Source organism: Gymnoscopelus microlampas (assembly GCF_963454915.1).
Source record: "Gymnoscopelus microlampas genome assembly, chromosome: 1".
Taxonomy (NCBI): Eukaryota; Metazoa; Chordata; class Actinopteri; order Myctophiformes; family Myctophidae; genus Gymnoscopelus; species Gymnoscopelus microlampas.
The window spans coordinates 42,694,181-42,720,620 of record NC_139962.1 but is presented as its reverse complement, the minus strand read 5'-3'; the positions used below and the strand labels follow the sequence as shown (position 1 = coordinate 42,720,620).

The 26,440-nt window shown below is 40.9% G+C and overlaps 1 protein-coding gene across 1 annotated transcript in view; it reads right to left on the bottom strand.

The window, feature by feature from the left end:
- LOC311051789 (RNA-binding Raly-like protein) overlaps positions 1 to 24,875 on the bottom strand; it is a 52,338-nt gene extending 27,463 nt beyond the window's left edge. The window contains exons 1-2 of the mRNA XM_084066433.1: positions 24,681 to 24,875; positions 8,144 to 8,219 (exon numbers count right to left, since the gene is read on the bottom strand). Of these exons, the coding sequence (XP_083922559.1) occupies positions 8,144 to 8,219; positions 24,681 to 24,717 (113 nt within the window). The 5' untranslated portion in view covers positions 24,718 to 24,875. The remainder of the gene's footprint in view (positions 1 to 8,143; positions 8,220 to 24,680) is intronic.
- Between the last annotated feature and the right edge of the window lie 1,565 nt (positions 24,876 to 26,440).

The window sequence follows — 26,440 nt, the reverse complement described above, 5'->3', positions numbered from 1 at the left end:
GAAAATAAAAAAAATGTTGCTGACAAAAAACACATGCACTTGTGCGCACGCACACACACACACACACACACACACACACACACACACACACACACACACACACACACACACACACACACACACACACACACACACACACACACACACACACACACACACACACACACACACACACACACACACACACACACACACACACACACACACACACACACACACACACACACACACACCTTTTGAAGCACCTATACAGCATCCAGCTTCACTCCATTTATTCCTCCACACAGACCTGAGTTGGATACTGATGAATGTCCTTCAGATAACTAAGACACGCACGCAAACGCGCGCACGCACAGTCGCACACACACAGACAGACAGATAGATGTTTATTGAATTTTGCACGCAACCAAAACCCATTACAACTTCAAACTCTAATACTAATATTTTTTTTGGAAAATGATTTTTTTTTTTTAAATCAAAATGTTTAATAAAATGAATGAAAAAAGTAATCGAAAAAACGCGGCCCCCTAGCGTATTAGGAGGGCAGGGTGAGTCACCAGAACCAAGGACAGGTGTTTTTGATGAATCCAACATGTTAAAAATGGAGTTTGAAGTTATAATGGGTTTGTATAGGAAGGGGGCGTGTCTGACAAAATGAATATAAAATATCTAAATACTGAATCAAGCAACTTAAAAACGGTCTGGGGGGCTCACAAAAGCCTGAGTAGACGATAAAATGACCCAGTTTTTTTTAAAGTGAAATATCCCTTTAAGTTCTGCTCCCTTTGCCATGAAACTCTATGATAATAGTGTCTCTTATTGGTTTTCTATCTCCATTACCAGCTTGTGTTCTCTGCATTCTCCAGATGTATTGTGTTGAACATTTTCTGTCTTTGCGTCTCCCTGGTTTCATGTATAATTTTCAACCTCCTTTCTATTTTCCTCTTTCCCAGTATCTATCACTACACAGTACAATCATCAGTTTTAATTTATCCTTTTGTAACTCAGAGAGTGTACAAATGTAACCAAATGCACCCTTGCGTGTCCGCTTGGTTACATTTGTACATTCTCAGAGGTAACCACTCTTAAACCCTATGCTTCATTGTCTGGGGTACACCAGGGGTCCAAACCAGGCCCCTTCCTTTTCCCCCCCTCTACACCAAATCTCTCTCTTTGCCGAAAATAGCCAATCTATGAGCTCACAGCAGGTCACATTGCGATGGGTTGTGAGCTTGTAGGTATGCTATTCTTGCTGAACGTTCGCCAATCATGACATAGGTTAGCTAAGGTTCATGTGGTTAAATGAACACTGTATTTGAAGACAGAGATGGATGAAAGGAGCCACATGTTGCCCCAGTTCACAGCTTCAGCCAGTCTGAGATTGACTCAGCAAATGTCAGTGCTGTCCATCACAGCTAAACCACATGCAGCACTCCTGTTGGGCTTTTATTTTAATTTTTTGATTGGCAGCTTACTATTTTCTTTATCTACATAATATGTTCCCTTTGTTCTTTCTGTCTGTGGAAGGAGCTGTCTTCTTCAAATAGTCCACAGTGGATGAGTGATGGATGATGCCTCAAAGTGGCAGCAGACAACCTTTCTTCATATTAATGTATGTCCGCACACACGCACGCACACACACACGCACGCACGCACGCACGCACGCACGCACGCTGTGTCCTTTTTCTTGTTTTTTACTCTTTTTTTTTTAAATCTGACCCCATTATATAAGTGATTAAATGACTTACTGTAACTTAAAATACTTTCAGGAAAATATCAGGACAATAGCACAGTTTATGACTGTGCAGACATGGGAAAAAAAGAGCCACTTTGGCTGGACAGAGCCGTGAGGACTGGGAGGATTAATTACAGCCAGCAGCTCCTGCCAACCTTTCAGCTTTGCATTTAAAGTCCATTCTAATAAGGACAGTTTGAGGTCGCCGAGGTCCTTGTAAGCGGAGATGTGCTGATATCCCTGATATCCTCCTGCTCCTTCCTGAGAGTCAGAGGCACATGGATGGATGGAGGTGCACGTTTGTGAGTGGGGCAACACTCCATGTCAGTCCTCACTGTACAACTGTCTAATGTGGCTAAATATCAGAAGGAGTCCTTTTCATCTCTGAAATGTCGAATTAGCCTTTCTGGCCTGATGTTAGAGAGCTTAATCAATGACACAGGGCTTCCTGTAGGCTCTCATTCCTGATTTATACTTGGTTGCACGACGTGCCGTGCACCGAAAATAGCCAATCTAAAAGCTTGACTATTTTCGGTGCAAGATACAAGGTGCAACGAAGTATAAATCAGGATTTGTTTTACTCCACCAATGATTGAAAGAGTCAAACACAAGCATGAGCACAAATACAAAGAGTGCCGACATGTGCACACCTCCACACGCACTTGTGACACACACACACACACACACACACACACACACACACACACACACACACACACACACACACACACACACACACACACACACACACACACACACACACTCTTTGTTGGAATATTCTGCAAAAGCAATGTGGAACTACCTGTATATGCCCCTGCACCCTTTTCATCCAGAATGGCTAAATCATTTGTTCCTCGGAACCATCAACATAGAAGATTGACAAGTGGCCTGCATACCTTTCTTCCATCACCAGGCTCAATAGGGCATAGCAGTGGTGGCCATTTGTGGTCCCACAGATAGAAACCCATTCATTGTTCACAAAGAAATTTCTGAAAATATATATAAATTATTTTAAGCCTGTTACCAAGCCATCCAGGCTCCTGGTGAATCAAGACCATAAAACATTTGATTCTGTGTAAAAAAAAATATATATATATTATGTACTATATTTAATAAATACCCTTTTCTTTTTGCGGTTTTATTTTTTTTTGACAGAGAATCAAAGAATAAAATCATGATTCACCAGGAGCCTGGATGGCTTGGTTCCAGGCTTAAAATAATTTATATAAATATTTTCGGAAATCTCTATGGGGGTCGTGGAAATGAATGGGGTTTCTATCTGTGGTACCACAAAATGGCCGCCACTGCTATGCCTTAAAGAGGCTTCCTGTGCCAGCCGAGGAAATGTAACCTGCCACAAGGAATAATTGTCCATTTTACATGGCTATCGAGCATACCCTCACTTTATCCACAATTGTCTGCTTTGTAAAGCATCAGTCTTGGCCAAGGGCAGACTGCAGATCATGGCTAGTGGCTTAATGTGGGGAAATAAAGTTCGCAGTGGAGAATGATCCACCTTATCTTACAAAAACAACTCTGGCAAAATATTTTAATATAATATATTTTTATATAATATATTTTAGGCCTGACCTCAATTATTCGAATAGTCGGCTAATCAGTCGAGGGGAGTCTCTTAGTTGACTGAGAGATTGTCCTAAAAATAGGATATACATCATGATGTATTGGGAGAAACCAAGCAAATATGTTAACTCACTGAAATCACCCCTACAGCCCAAATGGAATGTTCCTCTATTGCATAACATCGTTTTTGCATGATTCGACTGAGAGATTGGCAGTCGAATCAGACTGATTCGACTGCCAATCTCAGTCGAATCATGCCAAAAAAAATAAAAAATGGTGTTGCATTAGTTGACTATTAGTCGACTATAGGCAACATTTGGCCAATCAGATTCGACTATAGAAATCCTTAGTCAGGGACAGGCCGAATATATTTCCTTTCCTTAAAGGAGAATTTTGGACTAAGTTTTTCTTACGTTTTCTATGATGTTATGATATCTTAGGATGAATGGTACAAAAAAAGAAAGAAAGAAAAACAAGAAAGATTTCATAACTCCATCCCAGTTCCGCCACAGCTTAAAACGTGTTTTTTTTTGTGAGATCTGACGTTCATAGTGACAGAACACTATGCAACCAAAAAAAAGAAAAAAAAAATCTAAGTCTCACTAGACGAGATTGAAATCTCGATATTGAAATCTCGTCTAGCAAGACTTTTTTTAAATATTTTTTTTACTGTTCTGTCACTATGAACATCAGATCTCACCAAAAAAAATAAATTAAAAAAATATATTAAAATATGTGATCTAACGCAAGGCCTATCCACGCACGTTTTAAGCTGTGGCGGACCCAGGATGGAGTTATGAAAATGTTCTACTGTACTATTCATCCTAAGATATCATAACATTATAGAAAAGGTAAGAAAAACTTAGCCCAAAATTCTCCTTTAAGGCACCCTAATGACCACCTGCTCACCTACTGTATCTGATCATTTCCATTTATGTATATATACAGTACATGCATACAAATGTATCGTTTCCGTATCCACTCTAGACTGGATATGCAAACCGCGACAGTTTAAATGCTTCAAGTAATTTGATAGGAGACCTGAACTGTAGTCATAGGACCGCATTTCTAGACCTTGGTTTTTCGTGACAGATCCACCTAGCTACAACATGTGGGGGAAAAAATGCCATTTCTAAATAGATTACAACTGATTCCAGTACTATCGCTATGCAACTCGGACGGCATTGATAGGACCACAATGGAAACCTGTGCCTGCCTTGTTTTCTATTGGCATCGACTAGGATCCTAGAAATGTGGTCCTGAAACTGCAGCCTACTGCACTGCCCTTTCCGCCGAGATGTTAAATGGAGCAGAGCATAATGGTCAATAATGACCAGAACACAAGCTGGACATTTGTTTTGACACGACGGTGAACACAACCACAGACCAGAGAGAAAGAATGAGTACTTGAGGTTTGCACAGCTTCCCTTAGATCTCTGGCCAAGAAGACATTGTTGTAGGGAGGCAACAGAGGCCTAAACCGTTGATCTTTTCGGTGCTGCGATTTATGCCAGAATAAAGGTAAACATTATACCGTACAGCCAACATTCCCTTACCTCTTAAAAATCAGAGAGAAAATGAAGCTCAGTAGGATAATGAGAAAGAGGTTGCTCTACTGCACAATACATTAATATTCATCATGCTTTGCGGGTCCATTTTTACACTTGTAGAGTTAAATTAACACAGGAATTGACTGTATGCAGCTTTTTCTCCTGATTAGCTCCTACAGCGAGCCATGATGACATTTTAACACACACACACAAACATACTGCAGACGCGCGTGTGCAAACACGAGTGTGTGCACACATGCATGCACAAACATGCACATGCATGCACAAACAGTCACAGTCACACGCGCATTCACACACACACACACACACACACACACACACACACACACACACACACACACACACACACACACACACACACACACACACACACACACACACACACACACACACACACACACACACACACAGTGTGGGGCACCTGAGCTCCTCTAATCAGGCCACAGAGTACAGTGAGCGTTTGTATCAGTGCACTGGAGCACAGAGAGACCAAGCAGCATCTGGACCATGAACACTCCCCCATCCCTAATGCCACAGCTGGGCCTCACAGGCCTACAGGGGACCTGTGACAGCCAGGAACCACAAACAAAAAACTATGGCAAAACCCTTATGTTGTCAGGGTCGTGTTGGAACAAAACACCCAGGGGGGAGACACGTGCTGGAATGACAGTGGAGTGAAAGAAAGAAAAGAATAGGTTTTTCTAGTGAAGATGTATACTGTATGGAGTAGATCAATGCATATACAATAAGAAGATCAAAAGGTCTAAAGGGCTAAGTGTTTAACTGTGGTGCAGGTAGGAATGAGTGTTTTATGTTCGTACACCGTGCATGCGAGTTGATAGCGGAGTTGATTACATCTGTATCTTTATTTTATTTTTGTTGGACCCTCGTATTTTGAAATGACCCTAACCCTAACCCTAGTGGCCCGCCCTTTGAAGGAACAGCAAAAAATATATAATAACCCTTGCAGCAGTCATTTTGTTCACAGGATTCAAATATCATGTCATAAACCCTGATGATGGACATGAGGTGTCGTTACGTCAGCAGATTACTCTTCTCGTGACCATTCAAAAGCAGCCCATAGATTTATTTTCTCTTCCTTTTAGCATTATTTTAGAAAATACTGTATAGACGTGTTAATGTTCTCTCCCATTTAGTATGTATTTATTTATTTGTTTGTTTGCTTGAGCTTTACTCCAAATAACAATACTTTCTAATGTAAAGCGTGTGTGTGTGTGTGTGTGTGTGTGTGTGTGTGTGTGTGTGTGTGTGTGTGTGTGTGTGTGTGTGTGTGTGTGTTGAGGGTAGAGGCGTTAGAGGTAGGGTGAAATGGATTAGATGGTTGCATAACATAGAATCAGTACATGGTGAAATTGATGAAAATAGAATACAAGCTTTGAACAAGACACATAGGGAAACAGGACGTTCGTGGGGAAAGAGGACAGCCTTAAGTGGTTTGAGGTCTCTGAGCGATTTCAAGTATAGGCATTAAACTCCCACCACAACCACATTAGAGCAGCATGGGTGTGCCATTTCAATGTGTAATGTACACATTACAATGGTGCAGTGAACCCAGGAGTGGATAGAGTTAGACGAAATGGCTTCTTCAGAAATATCAAACATGAAAACACAACAGCGCCATTGCCTATTTAGAACGGACATTCAAATAGTCCAAAGATGAAACTTAGTTGAATCTCTGTAAATGTATACTGTTTCCTTCCGTATCATAACTTGGATCACTATCTAAAGCGTAACTCACAAATTAATGGAAAATTTGCTGCCAAGCCCATTGACCTAAAAATATTAGCTATGACTTATCCACATTACTTTACAATACTTTAAATACGTGGGACTGTAAAGTGTGTTTTGGAATATTGAAATAAAGTGATTTACAGTAGACCTAAGTTGTAATAGAGAACCTTTTGTGATTGTCCATGGAGGTAAGTATCATTCACGCTACTGACCTGCACTGCGGTTTATCTGGTCCCAGGCAATGTGTTTTTGTTCAGCACCATGGAGAGAGGCACGAAAACATACACATTCAGTAAGCTATATGAAAGCAGTTAAGAGAAGAACTTGGCTGAGTCTAAGTCCTTATTCTGAGCTATCCTATCTCCTACATCCTAGCTCCTACAGTAGTTTGAAGTCGGTCGGCCATTTTGCGCCTCGTGTCAAGTCTCTTATGCCTGCTCGAGGGACATAATAAATAAATATATAAATAAATAAATACAATAAATAAATACATAAATAAATACATAAATAAATACATAAATAGTAGGAAATAATCATATCCACGATTTGTTATTATTTTGTCAGTGCCATTGATTTCTGGGATTTAGCAATGTTTTCTTATTTATTTTAGTTTTTTTTTGCTTTTTTTCCCCATAAATCAGTGCTATTGAGCACCCTTTACGTCTGTGTGTTGATAAAAAAAATCTTGAACCAATGAAAAGTATTAAAAAGTGCTTCTGATAAAACCAGCTTTCTGCTAAACCAGCTAAGTCCACCAAAGGTGGATGGAGTTCAGGCTCCACCCCCTTTTGACCTCCAACCTCATTGTGAGCTTGTAGCTCCATTTAGCTGTATCAGCACCGATCAGCACCGAATTCGAATCGCACGTCGCACGGCCTCTGACGGTATTCCTCCCAGCATATACCTTGCATCCTGGTGGCCGTGTCTCGCGTCGGCGCAACCACACTTGCAATTTAGAAGAATTGCAAATATTCTAGTTAGGTGTGCTGTCATGCCCGTTTGAGAACGGGCAGAGGGCCTACTTCAACCAATCAGATTACTTGGTCGGAACTACCTGTTGTATAACATGCAATCATACCCTGCATCCACAGATAGATTAAAACACTGGCTGATTGTGACAGTATTGGCTAAATTCAATAGCAGTTCACACACACAGCTGGAACAAAGCTAATAACAAATAATAAGAGTTAGCGTGAATAATGGAGCACACAATAATCTCTGACTGGGGGGGATACAATATGTACGAATGTCTGTGCTCCCATGTGTGTACATGTGTAGTGTACTGTATTTTGTGTGTGTGTGTGCGTGGGGGGGGGGGGGGTAAGTGCGTGGGTGCGCGTGTGCTTACTGTAGGTGTGTGATCTTGTGTCCAGCTGTGTGCGTCACTGTGTGTATGCATGTGCACTAAGTTTGTTGGTACATGTGTATGTGTGTGCGCGTGTACTTTGTGTGTGTACTGTGTAGCAAGCCATCTGTGTATGTAAAAGATTCATTTGGTACTCACCCATAAGAGGTGCTGCTGGCTCTCTTGCTTGCTGTCCTGGAACGGCTGGGCTTCAACTCTCCACTCATGCTCATGTCTGGAAGGAACAGCAACCACACAGAATAATCCTGATTCTTAACCCATTAAGACCTGAGGCCGATTCTACAAATGCCCTCTAAATCAGTAGTTCTCAAGATTTTTCAAAAATGTTCAAAGATAGCAGGTGTACAAGCTTGTACAGCTATTATTTTTGAATAGCCAACTCAAAAACCTAAAATGACACAGATGCTTTCCCAGTTTTAATGGGTCCCTTTTGGTTACATTTGTACAATGTACACTGGGTTAAATTATTTTTCTACATTTCAACTGACAACATACCCAGTCTGGCTTACACACACACACACACACACACACACACACACACACAAGCATGCATGCATGGACGCACGCACGCGCACGCACGCACGCACACACACGCACACGCACACGCACACCCACACGTACACGCACACGCACACCTTTCAATGGCTCTATCATCTATGAGCCATCTTGATTACAGGACATGCCAACCTCTCACAGCTGTGGAGTATTTACGAGAGGAGAAGAGAAGAGAAGAGAAGAGAAGAGAAGAGAAGAGAAGAGAAGAGAAGAGAAGAGAAGAGAAGAGAAGAGAAGAGAAGAGAAGAGAAGAGAATGGAATGGAGAGAAGGGTGGACATTCTGACATGGACAGATGGGAGGTGAATGGAGTGTGACCAAGCCAGCTGCACACACACTCGTGAGTGTTGAATGGCTGGCAGCTACAATTGATTAAATATCGGTATGAATGTGTGCAAGCAACAGTGTGCAAAATATTCAGTCTTAAGACAGCCGTCAATGTGAGCATCTGGTGTGTGTATGTGTGTGTGTATGTGTATGTGTATGTGTATGTGTATGTGTATGTGTATGTGTATGTGTATGTGTATGTGTATGTGTATGTGTATGTGTATGTGTGCGTGTGCGTGTGCGTGTGCGTGTGCGTGTGCGTGTGCGTGTGCGTGTGCGTGTGCGTGTGCCTCCCCAAGTCAACCTGTACTGTACGTGTCCTCCACACTGTAGAGCAGCCAAACACCTCTCCACTGGGTGACAAAGTTTGTGAGGCCATTTTCAGCTACTAATCATCAGAAGACCCTGTTTCTACAAAGGCAGAAAGTATGATTTCTGCTGTCTAATTGCCCTCTAGCTGTCAGTCAGCAGGAAACTAATTGCTTTATGGTGAGTGGACCTTTTCACAAAATGGAGCCTGCTGCTCCCACTGTGGTCCACAATAGCACTGGACTCATACGTATATCCTACTATCCTGCTACAAAATGAAGACATTTTTTTTCAAATTGCACACAGGCTTTCAAATTGCACACAGGCATTGATCTTCGGTTCTGACCTTTGGCATATGCAGAGAGTGAATTAGCCGATTCTTAACTTTTCCCAAATGTAAGCTGTTTATTAATATTTCTGTGAACTGTGACTCAATACTGTGGGTGGAGGTAGGGGAGTGACTCATAGGAGTAGAGCTAGGGATAATTGCCTTGATTTTGAGAGCTCACACATTGACTTGTATATTGGAATATCAAAGACTTAGTACTTAAAATAATCGATGATTCTTGGAGCCAATGGTCCAAAATCTCTTCCTAATCTTGTCAACAAAGCCTGCAGTATGCACCTAAAAAAGTTGCATATCATTACTATTTAAATAGTACAAACAGTACAACAAATACAGGCAAATCAGTCCCAAGAAATAGGGATAAACTGCATCTAATATTAATCAACTACGTTAACTACATTATCACCAGACAGGAGTGTTCGTGTAATGCATGGTAAGTAAGACTACAAATAGTATCAGTTAATAAATAGACAAACTGTTCTGGTGTGTTGAACTTGAACTCCATGAATCCTTTTGGAAGTTACTGATTCTTCATCAGTTGTGATGAAGTCTTCATCACAACTATCTGTTATCAAAAATATAAACGGCTGAAACTGCACGTGTCTCTAAACATGCTCATGAATCTAATAGAGAGGATTCATCATGCCAAAGTAACCATATCAACACATTAGCATTTTCACGGACGACTTCACACATTTTCTATAGATTTAAAAATGTTTCTATCTTCAGATAATTGGTCCACATACACATTACAATACGGTACCATTTTTGTGTACCCCGTCTGTGTCTCAGAGGAGCCTGAGGAGGGCTGTGGACGGTTCTGAAATCTGCCTACCAGTGACATCATCAATGGGGAATCCAAGCTAATCAAACCTGCAGGTTTTTTATTCCTGGAATGTTAGCATGCTATAATGGAAGCCATTGTTCTTGCGTTGAATCTTGTTTGAAAAAAAAAGAAGAAAAACTGCCTAATGATGATGTCACTGGTAGGCGGGTTTCTGAAGTGTCCACAGCCCTCTTATGAGACACAGACAGAGTATTTTCTTTTTTACCATTATCATGAGCATTAGTGAGGACCAATTATATGAAGATTGGTTGGGTTGAAGGTTGAAAAAGGGTGTCGTCCTTAAATACTGGACTATGAAGAACATACATTCATTTATTTTAATTTTATTTTTTACTCCCATCCGTAATTGACCTACTCGGCACACATTTTAGATAGAAATAAGATAAACCTTTATTGAACCCCGGAGAGAAATTGAGGTGTCATAGCACAGCAAGAGCAGTGAGAATTCACAGGTAGGTAGATAGGAGCAAAGCTCCAGAACCAAACCAAATACATTTATATTAAATATTAAATTGTTAAAATTAAATTGACTCCTCTGTACTTTCTCCTCAGCTATAATGATATAATATAATAATAGTCACATGGGATGACATGACAGAAGGTATACAGTGTCTTGATGCTAGCATTAGACCCTGGGGCAGACAAGCTTGCAACTTGCAAGGCAGCAGGAATACTGTATTTCATGTATTTGCTGAGCTAATTGACTGCATGATAAAGCCATTACAATGTAAGAGAGATAGAGAGAAAGACAGGGGAGAGAGGGAAGCATACTGCTGTGCACCGTTGTCTCGCATGACAGGAGAAAGCCTCAGGTAATCTAGCTGCTATTAAATAAAATCCCACACAAGCACGCACGCACGCACGCGCGCACACACACACACACACACACACACACACACACACACACACACACACAATTCTACAATTCTAAGTCAAACTCCAACATATAATAAGTTTTTTTGCTTTGTTTGCGGCTTTGTGTCCCAAAATCATTATTATTATTATTTAATGTGATTTTGTGTGATGTATACATTTTTAGCAGCTGCTGCAAGCGGGCTGCTCTATAAAGAGACAGACACATCATCATCCACAACACCTATTCATCATTGGCTGTCCTGGCTGTCCTTCACTCCTTTAAGCCAATGGGGACACTTCCCTGTTTAAGCCAACTAGACCATACCCGGTCGGCGCAGCGCATTCGTGGGGGGATATGCGCACATGATCTGGCAACCCGGGAGGCAGTTCGTCCCATAGCTGGGCAGCCGCAGCTATGGGACGACATTCTTTGACACAAAAACGCTAATAAGAAGCTGAGATTTGATGAAATTGAAAAACGGGCTTCACAGTTGTGTTCAGATGGTAATGGTCAATGGCTGTGTGCAAAATCAGAGCAATTGGTCCAGCCAGTGAGGAGAACCGGGTGTCTTCACCACCACCACTACAAACGCACGCACAGAGGTTACTAGAATTATAGTAGGATAGTAGGATAGTAGGATGGGGAGACGGCCCCTCCTCCGCAGTACCACCCCTCCCCTCCGCTCCCCTCCCTGAGGAAATCAAGGCTCCTTAGTTTCTTCAACAACAGTACACTGCAAGTGCAACGTAGCTTCAGACTACAGAGTTAGCTTAAATGCTAGCGTGCTTCCTCAGACCTAGTTGGCCTATCAAGTTATTATTTGGCCATGTTCACCCTGACTCTAATCTTCGCTATTGTTGGGCCTGTGTGTTGTCTAAGAAGGTTGCCAACACTTATATAAAAAACATAATTAGCGTTTAGCGGTGCACATTTAATGTTGCCAGGTTTGGTGAGAAGTCAGGCTATAGAGTTAGCCTAAATGCTAGCATGCTTCCTCAGACCTAGTTGGGCTATTAAGTTATTATTTGGCCATGTTCACCGTTACTTTAATCTTCGCTATTGTTAGGAAGACCTGTGTGGTGTCTAAAAATGTTGCCACCACTTATATAAAAAACATAATTAGTATTTAGAGTCGCACATTCAATGTTGCCAGGTTTGGCGAGAAACAAGCAGGTCTATGATAACAATCACACACACGCTGACAAGCCGCACACACGGCACACACACACACACACACACACACACACACACACACACACACACACACACACACACACACACACACACACACACACAGACAAACTACAGCATGCAGCTGCTAATAATATGACTGTCAAGTCATATTTATTCTTGTTTACTATTCATGCGCATTATGAAGATGTCTATAAGGACGACCTTAAAAACTAAGGCTGCAACACTGTTTCAGGCCAGAAACACTTGGATTTCCAAGGTAAGATTAGCATTACATGGTTGTAAAAGTGATTGAATGAAACAGATGACCTACAGGACAGCAAACAAAGGCAGCAACAAGGCTTCATAGAGAGGCACAGAGAGTACAACTCTAATGGCAGCTCAATTGTTTTATTGTATTAGGCTGGTGATACTTTGCAAAAATGCTAAATATATATATATGTGTGTGTGTGTGTGTGTGTGTGTGTGTGTGTGTGTGTGTGTGTGTGTGTGTGTGTGTGTGTGTGTGTGTGTGTGTGTGTGTGTGTGTGTGTGTGTGGGGGGGGGGGGCTTAAAGGTGGTCTGGCATGTCTAGCCCATTGATTACTACTCACGATATTGAGTAGTATGATTTTCGAGTTAGCCACTGGACTCTGTTAATTTCAGTAGCCTACGGATCGCATGAACATCTACTTGCAGAGATTTGAAACTAGCTTACGATATGGATTTTTCTTTCTGTCAAATGTATGTTATCGTTGTGTTATAATGCATTTCAAAGAGCAAAATGACGAATGAGTCAAAGATGGTCCCTGCTGAAAAGATGGATTGACAATGAACATTCAAACCATGCAATGATGTTTAGCCAACATTGACTCACTTATTCAGGTTAATTCGGTCACACAAATGTTACACTCAAAGGGCTTTACACAGGCTTACATTTTAACAAACGACACCCCCTGTCCTTAGGTAACGTTTTAATGACTTGGGAGAAAAATGTAAGCAAGCACAAAATCTAAAAATAAAGCCATTAAGAGGAAAATGGTTTATGTTTATGCACAATATGGCTGGAGCTGTGAAAAGCCATGTATTGACGTTTGGTATGATCTTTAAGTTTGATAGCAAACATCGATGGAAAAGTATGATTTTTGTTTGCAATTACTGTAGGTGCTAACATTACTGTGTGAGAAATTATACATATGTATGCATGTGTATGATTTAAAAATATATACAACATGGCATTTATTGAGGATACATAAAATAATAATATAAATATTATATAGTGATATTTTAATCAAACTCATGATCCATTAAGCTGTGACCAGCTGTCATTTTACACTTAATACACTAGCTAATAAAAATCAACAAAGTAAACAGGTGTAATGTAATTGGATTAGTGAACCGAAAAGGTTACAACACCCATAATACACAGATTATGAAATAAGAAAGCATGAGTGAAACTACACTTACAAATAGTTTTGATTAAATTGTGGTCTAAACAGACGTCATGTGGTACCCCAGTCATCTAAGTATATAGGGTTTGACTGGTTATTTATAAAGCTTTTTAAAAAAAAGGATATTATGGCGTTTGGTCGTTCTGTCCACCACTTTGATCCCAAACAACAACATACAGTATCTTGCAAATTTGCTCTGCCCCTTCATGCTCCCAAGAGGATGACCCCTACTGATTTTGGTCACTCCATGGCCACCCTCAGGCCAAATGTTTGCACACAAATTGCACACAAGCTATAACAAAATGTCACAAAATTGTCATGAATTTGCTGAGCATATCCATGCTCCTTCCTGCTCAATCCATATGACCTGATGGTCTCTCCCCTAGCGGCACCTTTAGGCCAATAGACACATTGTAGCTAATCTATCCCACATGACTGATTGATCGTCTGTGTACTGTAAACTCTCCATTCCCACCACTCCAACATTGTAGCATTGTGACTTATCTCTCAATTTACCTCAACTTTATTTATTTATATATATAGGCTATTTAAATGTATTTTGAAATTATTTTTATTATTAGCACTTCGTTTCATCGTCTATGGCGAGGAACAGCCACCGCTTTCCCCACTGCAGCAGAAGGCGCAGCCAGCAAAAAGAGTGTCAAAGTTGAGAAAAGTTCTGCTTTGCCACTGCTGCTGCGTGGCGAGACAGAGCGGCAGCCAAACGGAACCACAGTGGGCTCCGGAGTTGCATGGCGTAGACAAAAATTAAATGTACCCAGATTTGGCAACTGCATTGCCTATTTCTTGCCTAAAATGTATAGGTAATTTTACAAACAAGCTGCCAGAGACGACCATTTTTTTTTTTTTTTAACCGGCATCTAGAACTCACTAGCCACGTGTACCTCTCATCTCAAGAATCTCATCATTTATAATGCATTCTGAGCAGGAGGCACACAAATGCCCTTCAGCCTAATTCCATTTTAGTTATATATTTGTTTTAAATAAATGACCTCACTGAACATCTGAGGATAGCAATCAATGAAATACATGTTGATGTATTCCATGATGTTTCAACAAACATTCCCAAAAATAATCCTCTCACCTTGATAATATCTAACTGTGTGTAGCTATAATCTCTGATGGAGGACAGCAGATGGAGGATGTTTCTGTAATCTTCTAAATTTGGAAACAAAAGATGACATGCTAAACTGTGGCTGCGCACTGAACCAGAGTCAAGGTAGAGCTTATTATGTATAACTACATGCATGAACAAAAGGATATAACTAGAAAAAGTGCTCCTCGGAGCACAGGTCTCCGCCAGGTCAGGTAGGTTATTGTGGGCCAGCAGTGTTCAGAATTCGCCAATCAGGATGGAATATGAAAAATCTGACGGAACCGTCATGATCACTTGACTATAGAGATAATGTGTACCGATTTGCATGATGTTTGGACAGAATTTGTAGGAGTAATATATATATTTTTTGTGTGCAAAAATCGGCCTCCTGGTGGCGCTATAATAGGGCAATGTTAAGAGAGCATTTGTTCCTCAATGTAGTGGGAATGTGCATGCAAATCTTCACCGCAATCGGATGCTGTGTTCATGATTTGCAGCATTTTGTTCAAAACGGGCCACTCCTGCAAACTTTAGATGTCAATCTTGATGGAATATGAAAAATCAAACAGATTTTTCTTGATCACATGACTATAGAGATCATGTGTACCGATTTGCGTGAAATTTTGATAAAATCTTAAGGAGTAATATCAAAAACTAAGTTTGACATAAGTCGGGCTCCTGGTGGCGCTATAATAGGGCAATGTTAAGAGAGCATTTGTTCCTCAACGTAGTGGGAATGTGCATGCAAATCTTCACCGCAATCGGATGCTGTGTTCATGATTTGCAGCATTTTGTTCAAAACGGGCCACTCCTGCAAACTTTAGATGTCAATCTTGATGGAATATGAAAAATCAAACAGATTTTTCTTGATCACATGACTATAGAGATCATGTGTACCGATTTGCGTGAAATTTTGATAAAATCTTAAGGAGTAATATCAAAAACTAAGTTTGACATAAGTCGGGCTCCTGGTGGCGCTATAATAGGGCAATGTTAAGAGAGCATTTGTTCCTCAACGTAGTGGGAATGTGCATGCAAATCTTCACCGCAATCGGATGCTGTGTTCATGATTTGCAGCATTTTGTTCAAAACGGGCCACTCCTGCAAACTTTAGATGTCAATCTTGATGGAATATGAAAAATCAAACAGATTTTTCTTGATCACATGACTATAGAGATCATGTGTACCGATTTGCGTGAAATTTTGATAAAATCTTAAGGAGTAATATCAAAAACTAAGTTTGACATAAGTCGGGCTCCTGGTGGCGCTATAATAGGGCAATGTTAAGAGAGCATTTGTTCCTCAACGTAGTGGGAATGTGCATGCAAATCTTCACCGCAATCGGATGCTGTGTTCATGATTTGCAGCATTTTGTTCAAAACGGGCCACTCCTGCAAACTTTAGATGTCAATCTTGATGGAATATGAAAAATCAAACAGATTTTTCTTGATCACATGACTATAGAGATCATGTGTACCGATTTGCGTGAAATTTTGATAAAATCTTAAGGAGTAATATCAAAAACTAAGTTTGACATAAGTCGGGCTCCTGGTGGCGCTATAAAAGGCAGATGTGAAAAATGCAGGGCAAAGTTTTTTCCTTGGTCTCTAGGGAGTGCGCATACATTACATTACAGTGCAGTTATAGGTAAAAACACAAATCGGCCTGTTATAGCGCCACCATGTGGCTGATTTCTTCCACGGCCTAGTGGGAATGTGCGTGCAAAATTTCACGGAAATTGCACACTGTGTTCATGATTTGAGGCATTTTGTTCAAAACGGAGCACTCTGCAAACTTTGGAAGCCAATATTAGCCAATCAAGATGGAATATGAAAAATCTGAAACACCCGTTACGTGTTATGACTATAAAGATACTGTGTACCGATTTGCGGCATTTTTGGACAAAATATGTAGGAGTACCGTCATTTTTTTTTGTGCACAAATCGGCCTCCTGGTGGCGCTATAACAAGCCCATGTGAAAAAATTGGGGCAGAGGTTCTGCTCTGGCATCCAGGGAGTGTGTGTGTGCACAGTTTTGCTGCGATCAAGCCAACGGTGCTGGAGATAAGCTGTACACAGACAGAATGACACACGCACGGAAGCACAGAAGGACAGACGGAATAATGATTCAGGCAGATATCAGTCAATTACAGAGGTAAAGTGTGTGCATCAGTAACCAGAAATACTAAATCTCTGTTTGGCATGTGTTGTGAGCCTGTAGATCTGCCATTTTCTTAAAGGGGTGGTGCCATAGTTTTGCACCTTTTCTGTTTTTCATGTGTCTGTGAGGTTGATAGAACTTCATTAAGCCCCCTGGTGGAGTTTTTATGGTGTTTTATGTGGGCATGAGGAGGCGGAGGGACTAGGACAGGTGGGTGGTGCTAAGGTGGTGGAGGAGGTGCTAAGGTGAGAACCAGGTATACTTAATGAACTGGAGGCGTGTCCACATAAAAACAATTTCTGTACACTTTTTTGAAAAAATCTTCCTCCTAGTATAACCATAATACCTGATGATCATGTTTTAGGGGGGGGGGAATCACTGAAAATCACGGCACCCCGTCTTTAACATTTTGTTTTGATTTTTTTTTTACTATAACATGCCCAAAATAGGGACACCCGGTTGAAAGTGTTTAAAATATTATGTAAAGACAGACAGACTGAACAAACACTTCATAAAGAGATGAATGTGGGAATGGTGGGAGATCCTGCAGTGTCTATTCTACGCAGTGGTTCCCAAACTTTTTAGCTCAAGTAGAGTTTTTTTGTATGTTTTTTCGAGATGTGACGCGTTGTGAGGTTGGAGATTGGCCATTTTCACTACTTCTTAAAAGTTATTTCTTCTAATGTATGGACTTTAATTCATGGGGATTATTATGGGGCCAGGCTTCCAGCATGGACCCATATTGTTATTCGCATTATTCCATTTCTTCTTCTTCTTCTTCTTCTTCTTCTTCTTCTGCCGTTTTTGCCAGTTCTGGCTGAACCGTGCAGTCGCTTTTTATGAAACTCGGCCATATGGTAGATGGTCATGAAAAACGATCAAAAAATAAATCTCACAATCTTTCGTCAAAAGGTGGCGCTATAACACTCAGTTGAAAATGACAACTTTGAACAGGTACAACTCATGCCCTGTTTCACCTACAGCCATGAAACTTCGATGCACACATGCGTCTCCTCATGCTGAACAACTTTCACACTCTGACTTTTGACCTCTGACCTTTAGATCTCCCACCATTTTGAATTATATGAAAAACAGTTAAAACCTATCTCCTCCTGGGATTTTTGAGTAATCTGCACGAAACTTTTTACACATGAACTTTGGACCTATACCAAAAAACGTTTGCAAAATATCTTCCATAAGTGAAAAAATGAAGCTTTAATGAGCCAATGAATATTGCAGTTTTATGACAATTATTCATCTGCCCCTAACACATACATGCAGACTTACCATTCTTTGAAACTTTGCAGAAATGTAAAGGGCCATTCCAAATATCACTGAAACCAATCTTACTCCAATTGGTCAAACGGGGGCGCTATAGCAATTTTTTGAAAATTGAAACTTTAAACAGGCAAAAGTCATGCCTCGTTTGGCCGACAGCCATTAGACCTGCTTACACATGTGCCTTGACTAATGAGGAACACATCTATCACGTTGACCAGTAAGCACCGCCCTTAGATTGTCCGCAATCTTGAGCAGTTTGAAAAACACTTAAACCCAGGATTTTTCAGCTATTTGCGTGAAACTGTATGATCTGTGTGATCTCCTTTTTCACAGGTTCTTGTCTGTTGGTGGCTTCTCGCTTAAATGTGTGCCCCACAACCTGAAGGTCACCAGTTCAAGCCTCACTTGGTGCAGACTTCATCCAAGTTGCATTTCACACAGCATGACTATCAATGAATACATCTGCAATTGTTAAAGATAACATGAAATACTTAATTGAGTGTTTTTTACATACAGCTGATCTACAATCTCACAACTTTTCAGATAGCAATGAGAGTATGTTTTTTCAATGTATAACATACTTCATTGTGAAAATAGCCAATGTACAATCTGACAACTTTTAATGGTTTGTGAGCTTGTAGATCGGCTACTTTCACTAATTTTGGTTCTGAGGAGATGTACAATTTCTTCATTGGTAAATGGTTTGTGAACGAGTGATCTTAGTGTTAGTGAAACAGGGGCTTGGGTCATGACAGAAGGCAAGAGTTTGTGATCCTCCACAGACAATATCAGCCTGGACAAAGATATAGCACTATAGGTAGTGTTGCAGCTACCTAAGAGTGCTTCATGACCGTAAGGTTGCCGGTTCAAGCCTCACTTGATGCAGACTCATTTAAGTTGAAATGCAAAAAACATGACTCAATCTATTCCGTTTCCATGGCGCTCTCTCTCTCTCTTCAATCTATTCCATGTCTTTCTCTTCAATCTATTCCGTTTCCATGTCTTTCTCTCTGTCTCTTCAATCTATTCCATTTGTCTCTCTCTATGTCTCTTCAATCTCTCTCTCTCTCTCTCTCTCTCTCTCTCTCTCTCTCTCTCTCTCTCTCTCTCTCTCTCTCTCTCTCTCTCTCTCTCTCTCTCTCTCTCTCTCTCTCTCTCTCTCTCTCTCTCTCTCTCTCTCTCTCTCTCTCTCTCTCTCTCTCTCTCTCTCTCTCTCTCTCTCTCTCTCTCTCTCTCTCTGAGGGGTGGCCATAGCTGAGTGGTTAGTGAGCCCGCCTAGGGAGCCAGAGACTCTGGTTGCCCGGGGTACGATTCCAGGCCAGGTCAGCAATTGTGTCGATGAAATGAAATTTGTCCCTGAGCAAGACTCTTAACCCCTAATTGCTCACAGGCACTCATTGGAAACAAGACCGCAAGGACTTTCATGAACTGACCTGTTAAAGGAATTATCATTTCTCTTTCTCTCTCCTGGCCCCATATTATCGCTGCTTGCAGCTATATTTATTCTTATTTTTTAGTCTTCACTCGCATCCGACATAAATGTGTCCGTGACCCACAAACGGGTCCCGACCCACTGTTTGGGAACCACTTTTCTACAGTATATGCCCCCAGACACAAGTTGATGCATGCAGTCATACAAAACTGAAAAACCTGAACACAAGAACAATTTACAATACATAGTTGATCTGTTGCCTTGAAGATTCTGCAATTAATTTGGAGAAATACTGATTTTGTTGTGATTGGGGATACAGAAATGTTTTATACTGAAAGCCATCTTTCTAAAACCCTTTAGAGAATGAAGTGGACAGAATGTGTCAGTAAGTAAAGCCAGTAGAGTGTGTGGGGGAGTGCGTTACTGAGCTTGATGTAGACTGTAAGGTGTGGAGGGTTTGAGAGGAATGACCGTAACAGTTACACTTTCAGTGAAGCTCATGTCGATAATACTTTATAAACATGCTCATAATGCATTATAATCAGCTTATTAAAGTATATAAGTAGATTATAATCTGCTTATAACACTGTATAATTACAGTTAAAAGCACTCATAAGTACTCATAATGCATCATAACAGTATTCATAACACATTATAAAGCAATTTATATTAGTGACTAATGTCAAGTATCATACTTTTTAATAATTACTGGTCAATCACTTTTTCTTTTGGCCAAGATCACAGTGTATTATAATCATCATTTTGTAATACATTGTAATCATTTTAAAAGCATAGTGTGATTATAAGTCACTATGCTTTACCACTAAATGGTCATGGGGTGTTTTAAGTTAAAAGCAAACAACAAGAGCATTAAATCTATATGCAACAACAACAACAAAGAAAATCCTTACACCTCTTGTCATTACGATACTTAAAGTACTTTACTTAAAGCACCTATTAACCACTTATAGTGATTTATAACCACACTGTAATGCATTATAAAAGAGATTAAAATGCATAATTGGAATTATTATAATGTATTACAACTATGAGAATCATAAAACATTATGAGCCTTAGAAAAGAACTTGGGAGTCCAGAATTATGAAGTATTGTGATACTTGACCATAAGTAATTAGAAAGTGCTTTATAATGTGTTATGATTATTGTTATAAAAGATGATTATGAGTATTCATATTCACGAGATGAGTGCTTACAACTATAATGACCTGTATGTATAGTAGTGTTAAAAGCGGATTATAATGCCTTATAATTATGTTTATAATGTGTTATAGGCTATACATGGGCTTCTTAAAAAGTGTTTAGAATGCATTATAGACATGGGCTTCATAGAAAGTGTTTAGAATGCATTATAGACATGGGCTTAATAGAAAGTGTTTAGAATGCATTACAGACATGGGCTTCATAGAAAGTGTTTAGAATGCATTATAGACATGGGCTTCATAGAAAGTGTTTAGAATGCATTATAGACATGGGCTTCATAGAAAGTGTTGCCAAAGTGACAGATGAAATAAAAACCCTGTGAGGGCTGGCTGCGGAAACAGAGTGAGTGTGCCAGGGCTGTCAGCTTATGCTGTAGTTAGCAATGCAGCCGCCCGGCATCACTCCTGACGTCTCTCCCAGCTCTGTCTGCCGTCCAGAGCAGGAAACAAAACAGGAGGAGAGTGATTTGTGCTCATTGTGAAGGATATTACCCCAACGTCACTTCTCATGATTAGCTTGTCTTTATACAGAATGTTGATTATAATAGTAATGACCAAAAAATGCAAACAATATATATTATTATATTTTTATTTTCTGTTATTTTTCATTTGCTGCGACCACGCAGTTAATATAAGCCAGTCTGTCAGTCAGTTGGTCGGCCCGTCAGTCCAAAATGTCGTAGTGCAAGCCGAGAGTTGCTCGCAGCTTATCACGAATTACGGGCTTGTTTTTCTGGACTCGGAGGCAACACACAATGATCACCTTAGGTTGTAACGGTGTCACAAAGAGAAATGGACAGCAAGTTAATTGTCTCCGCCAGGCCGAAAGGCATGGCGAGAGAGTATGTTTTACCCTCCGTCCGTGTGTCCGTCCGTCCGTCCGTCCGTGTGTCCGTGTGTTACCAGCTAATCTCCGGCACCGTTGGCCCGGTCGCTGCGAAACTTTGCACACACACTCCCTGGATGCCAATTCAGAACCTCTGCCTCAAATTTTTCACATGGGCCTGTTATAGCGCCACCTGGAGGCTGATTTGTGCAAAACCCATTTTTTGTATATTACTCCTACAGATTTTATCCAAACGTCATGCACATCGGTACACAGTATCTCTATAGTCATGTGATCAACACGGATCTGTCCGATTTCCCATATTCCATCCTCATTGGCTAAGGTTGGCTTCCAAAGTTTGCAGGATTGGTCCGTTTTGAACAAACTGCCTCCAATCATGAACGCAGCTTTCCATTTCCATAAAATTGCACACGCACATTCCCACTAGGCCGAGGAAGAAATGCCACCCTTTTTCGCATTGCCCTGTTATAGCGCCACCAGCAGGTCTAATTTAGCAAAACACATTTTTGGAACAAAATGCCTCAAATCATGAATGCAGTTGCCGTGAACGACCTAAGAATAAATGGCACCCTTTTCACATTGGCCTATTATAGCGCCACCAGGAGGCCACAATAACGTACCTGACCTGGCGGAGACCTGTGCTCCGAGGAGCACTTTTTCTAGTTCCACCATCAAGTAGGCCTACAGCCGACAGCTTCATACATTAGTCCTGAGCGGTCTATAAATCAGTCACCATGAGAGGCTAGTTAGTCCAAGGTTGTTGTAACAGTATAGCCCACCTGCCCGTGTGCCTCTTGCTGACAGACACAGCGCAGTGTCATGCTGCTGTCTAATAATGAAACCTTCCCATCTGCTCCCCTCACATCTCCTAGTTTGAATGACCTTAGGTCAGAGCTTGCAGCTGGGATACCATAGTGCAGTTACCGCATCAAATGTAGTTATCAGTGATGGACAGAGTAGGCTGTAGAGTTGTTTTTTTGCTAGCACATTACTTTCACTCCGCTACGTCGTTTCAAACAGAAATATTGTACTTTTGACTCCACTACTTTTCTAGGAAGGGACTCTTGCGACCCAAACGTACAATAACATATTATTACCACTTAAGCCCTATTTTAAAAGAAATTGCCAATCAAGCTCACAAACCATTACGGTGCCATTATTATCACTATTTTCTTTTTAAATTTCAGATTTTTTACTTTGTCCACCACTGGTTACACATTAGGGTAAAAATGATTACTGCAACATCGTGACAAATAAAGAAAGAGAAGGATAGATTAAAAAAATAAGCAGAACATATGGATAAATAAGACCCAACACAGCCTCATAACATGCTGTAGCAAACAGACAAATCTAAGAAGAATTCCAGGTGCTGTAGCTTTTCTTTTTTAAACCTTATTATCTTAATCCTCTGGTTCTATTTAACTACTTGCTCAGTGAGAGAGAGAGAGAAAGAGAGAGAGAGAGAGAGAGAGAGAGAGAGAGAGAGAGAGAGAGAGAGAGAGAGAGAGAGAGAGAGAGAGAGAGAGAGAGAGGACTGAGGTAGGGATGAACCAAGCTTTCGGAATCATAGTTTATTTTTCATCACCAATGAAAATGAGCATTCCATCTCTTCTGCTAATTTGTACTTTATACAGTTTATTTTATCATTTTAATATTGGATAACTCTGGATATAGAACAGCCCTCTACAGTATACCAGACCAATAAATTCAATAGACTATACTACAATATAATAGTACATTTTAATATGATTGTAAAGTGTGTAAGGATATAGCCTCAGAAGATAGAAGCCATCACACACACACACACACACACACACACAATGATAATAGGACCACAACAGAAACAAGTCCCCAGGACCTTTTTTGGGATATCCTTTTATCCTAAATGTCTGACTGTCCTCGTGCTGTCTACATTTCTGTCTGACAAAGTATTCAATCAATCAATCAATCAATGATCTACACTGTAAAATCCTGAGTGTTGAGAAAGCAGACATTTTCCATTTGCTTCCATTATTTCTTACACTCTCAGAGTTAAATTAACACTCAGTCTTTTACAGTGTGCAAACCTGAGCACAACTTGCCTGATGCTATAATGACTGTTGATCTACCTTTGTTTTTCTACTCTGAGAGGTATTAAGTCTAGTGTAGTCAGCCTACATTGTGTTACCCATAAGGGTAAGGGTCCATTTGGTTACATTTGTACACAGTTTCAAATACTTAAATTAACAATGCAGACTTTACGGTGCAGGTGTAGGTGTTAACATTGCATCATATGTACAATGCAGTTGAACACTATATAGACACAAAGTTGTCAGCTGCATTTCCTAAAGCATCAGCACTTGGTCAAAAACCAGTTCAGTTTATCATCACACAACAAAGCACACTCTTCTGTTTTCCCTAAAATTCCACCCCATACTTGTCTGACTATTAGACAAGTACATACACTGTGAAGCACACCCAAGGGGAGGATAGAGTAGCAGTAACTAATTTGAGAAAACTGTGAAGGGGAATCAAACAGCCAGAAAAAGGAAATGCCTCATTATAAAACAAAACAAATGGGAGACTGAGATCATTTCTGTCAAATACACTGGTAGATACAAGCATGATTTGAACAATCCCCTTCAAACACACACGCACGAACACACACACACACACACACACACACACACACACACACACACACACACACACACACACACACACACACACACACACACACACACACACACACACACACACACCCCGTCAATACTCACATCTCGGGCTGTGGTGTTCACTCTTAAAGAGGGTCATATCAGGGACACCACACCAGTAGAGAGGCTGAGGCTAGTGGACTGGAGGAGGAAGGACGTCTGAGGGATTCCTTGCTACTCTCTTAACTCTCTACCTTTCTCCCTCTGCACTCACTGTTGTTACTGCTCTGTCTGTGTGTATGTGCAGGCTGATGTTAGACTAACTGCCGTCTTCTTACTACTGAATAGGTGACAACCCAGCCAGAGCAGCACCAATGGGATGTACCAAGTGCTTTTCTTTGGCAGGGGGGGTAGACAGGGGCAGCACTGGACTGTTCCATTAGCTGGAGAGCTGACAGGGGGATTGCATGAGTCTGCAGCTGGCTTCCCCTCAGCAACAGGAACTTGGCTGCAGCTCAGGGCTTGAAAATTCTGCCCAGGCAATGGAGAAGCTGCCCATGGTGTGTGTGTCTCTCTCTCACTCTCTCTGTGTGTGTGTGTGTGTGTGTGTGTGTGTGTGTGTGTGTGTGTGTGTGTGTGTGTGTGTGTGTGTGTGTGTGTGTGTGTGTGTGTGTGTGTGTGTGTACGCGAGTGCGTGTGTGTGTGTGTGTGTGTGTGTGTGTGTGTGTGTGTGTGTGTGTGTGTGTGTGTGCGTGCATCCGCATGCGTGCACATGTGTGTAACTTAAAGCACATGTAAGGGTTGAGGGGCTAGGCAGAGGGCTGCCAGAGCAATGAGCTGAATCTGTGCAGCAAAGGCTGAGTGGAGCCGAAACCTGAGGACACAGCAGCCCCAGTGATACTGGAAAAGCTCCATGTCTGAGACTTCATTTCACACTGCACTGGCACTCAAAAACACAAACAGTGAAACACATGCATCTCACTTACACCAGGGTGTAGGTTTGGTTTAACTGATGATGGGGACTGATTTGTTTTTCTACCCTGCCTGAAACATTGCATGACAGGGCATTGTAATCACTCCTGTCTGTTTGTTTGTTTGTTTGTTTGTCTGTGCGTTTGTTTGTTAGCAAGATAACTTGAGAATGGATGGCCACATTTTCATGAAACTTACAAAGGCTGCCCTATTTAGCCTTCACGATCAAGGTGACGGCTAAATAGAGAACGGATGGCCACATTTTCATGAAACTTGGGGGGAATGATTAGTAGGCTGCTCTGAAGGTCAAAAGGTCATGGTCACAATTACGTTACCTCACCTGTTACTGGACAGCATAGCGGAAAAATGTCAATAAGGAAATATGATAGGAGGACACAAAAATGAAAAGCACAACAGCTGAAAGTACACCGTAACCAAGAACTACTAAAGAACTAGTGCGCTGCTGCTGCACGTATTAACATATCAATCCTTTAGTCGAGTGGGTACCATGTGCTGCACAGTGTGCACACACATTAAAAATAAACTGAATACAATTGGCCAAAACAGACTTATTCACTTCTTTCTTCTGTCCATTGAAAGTGATATTCTGCGTAATTTGGATTTTACAACCCTCATTAAAGTCTTCTCTATAAATAAAAAAAACAATGGAAGAAAAACTTCTAATGGTAGGAATAGGCCTGATGTATCTATAATTGTTCTGGTGTTGAATTAATGCTGCCCTGGTACGAGACCTGTCTAGTGTTAGGACTGTGTTAGCCCCTAGCCAGTCTGGAGCCGTGTGGAACTCCATATTTGTGGCTATTAAGTTAGCAGCTGTGAACGCAGCAGTGCATTGTGTACACTGTACAGTTTAGTCTACCTGGCATTGAATAAATGCTCCTACTGTGCAT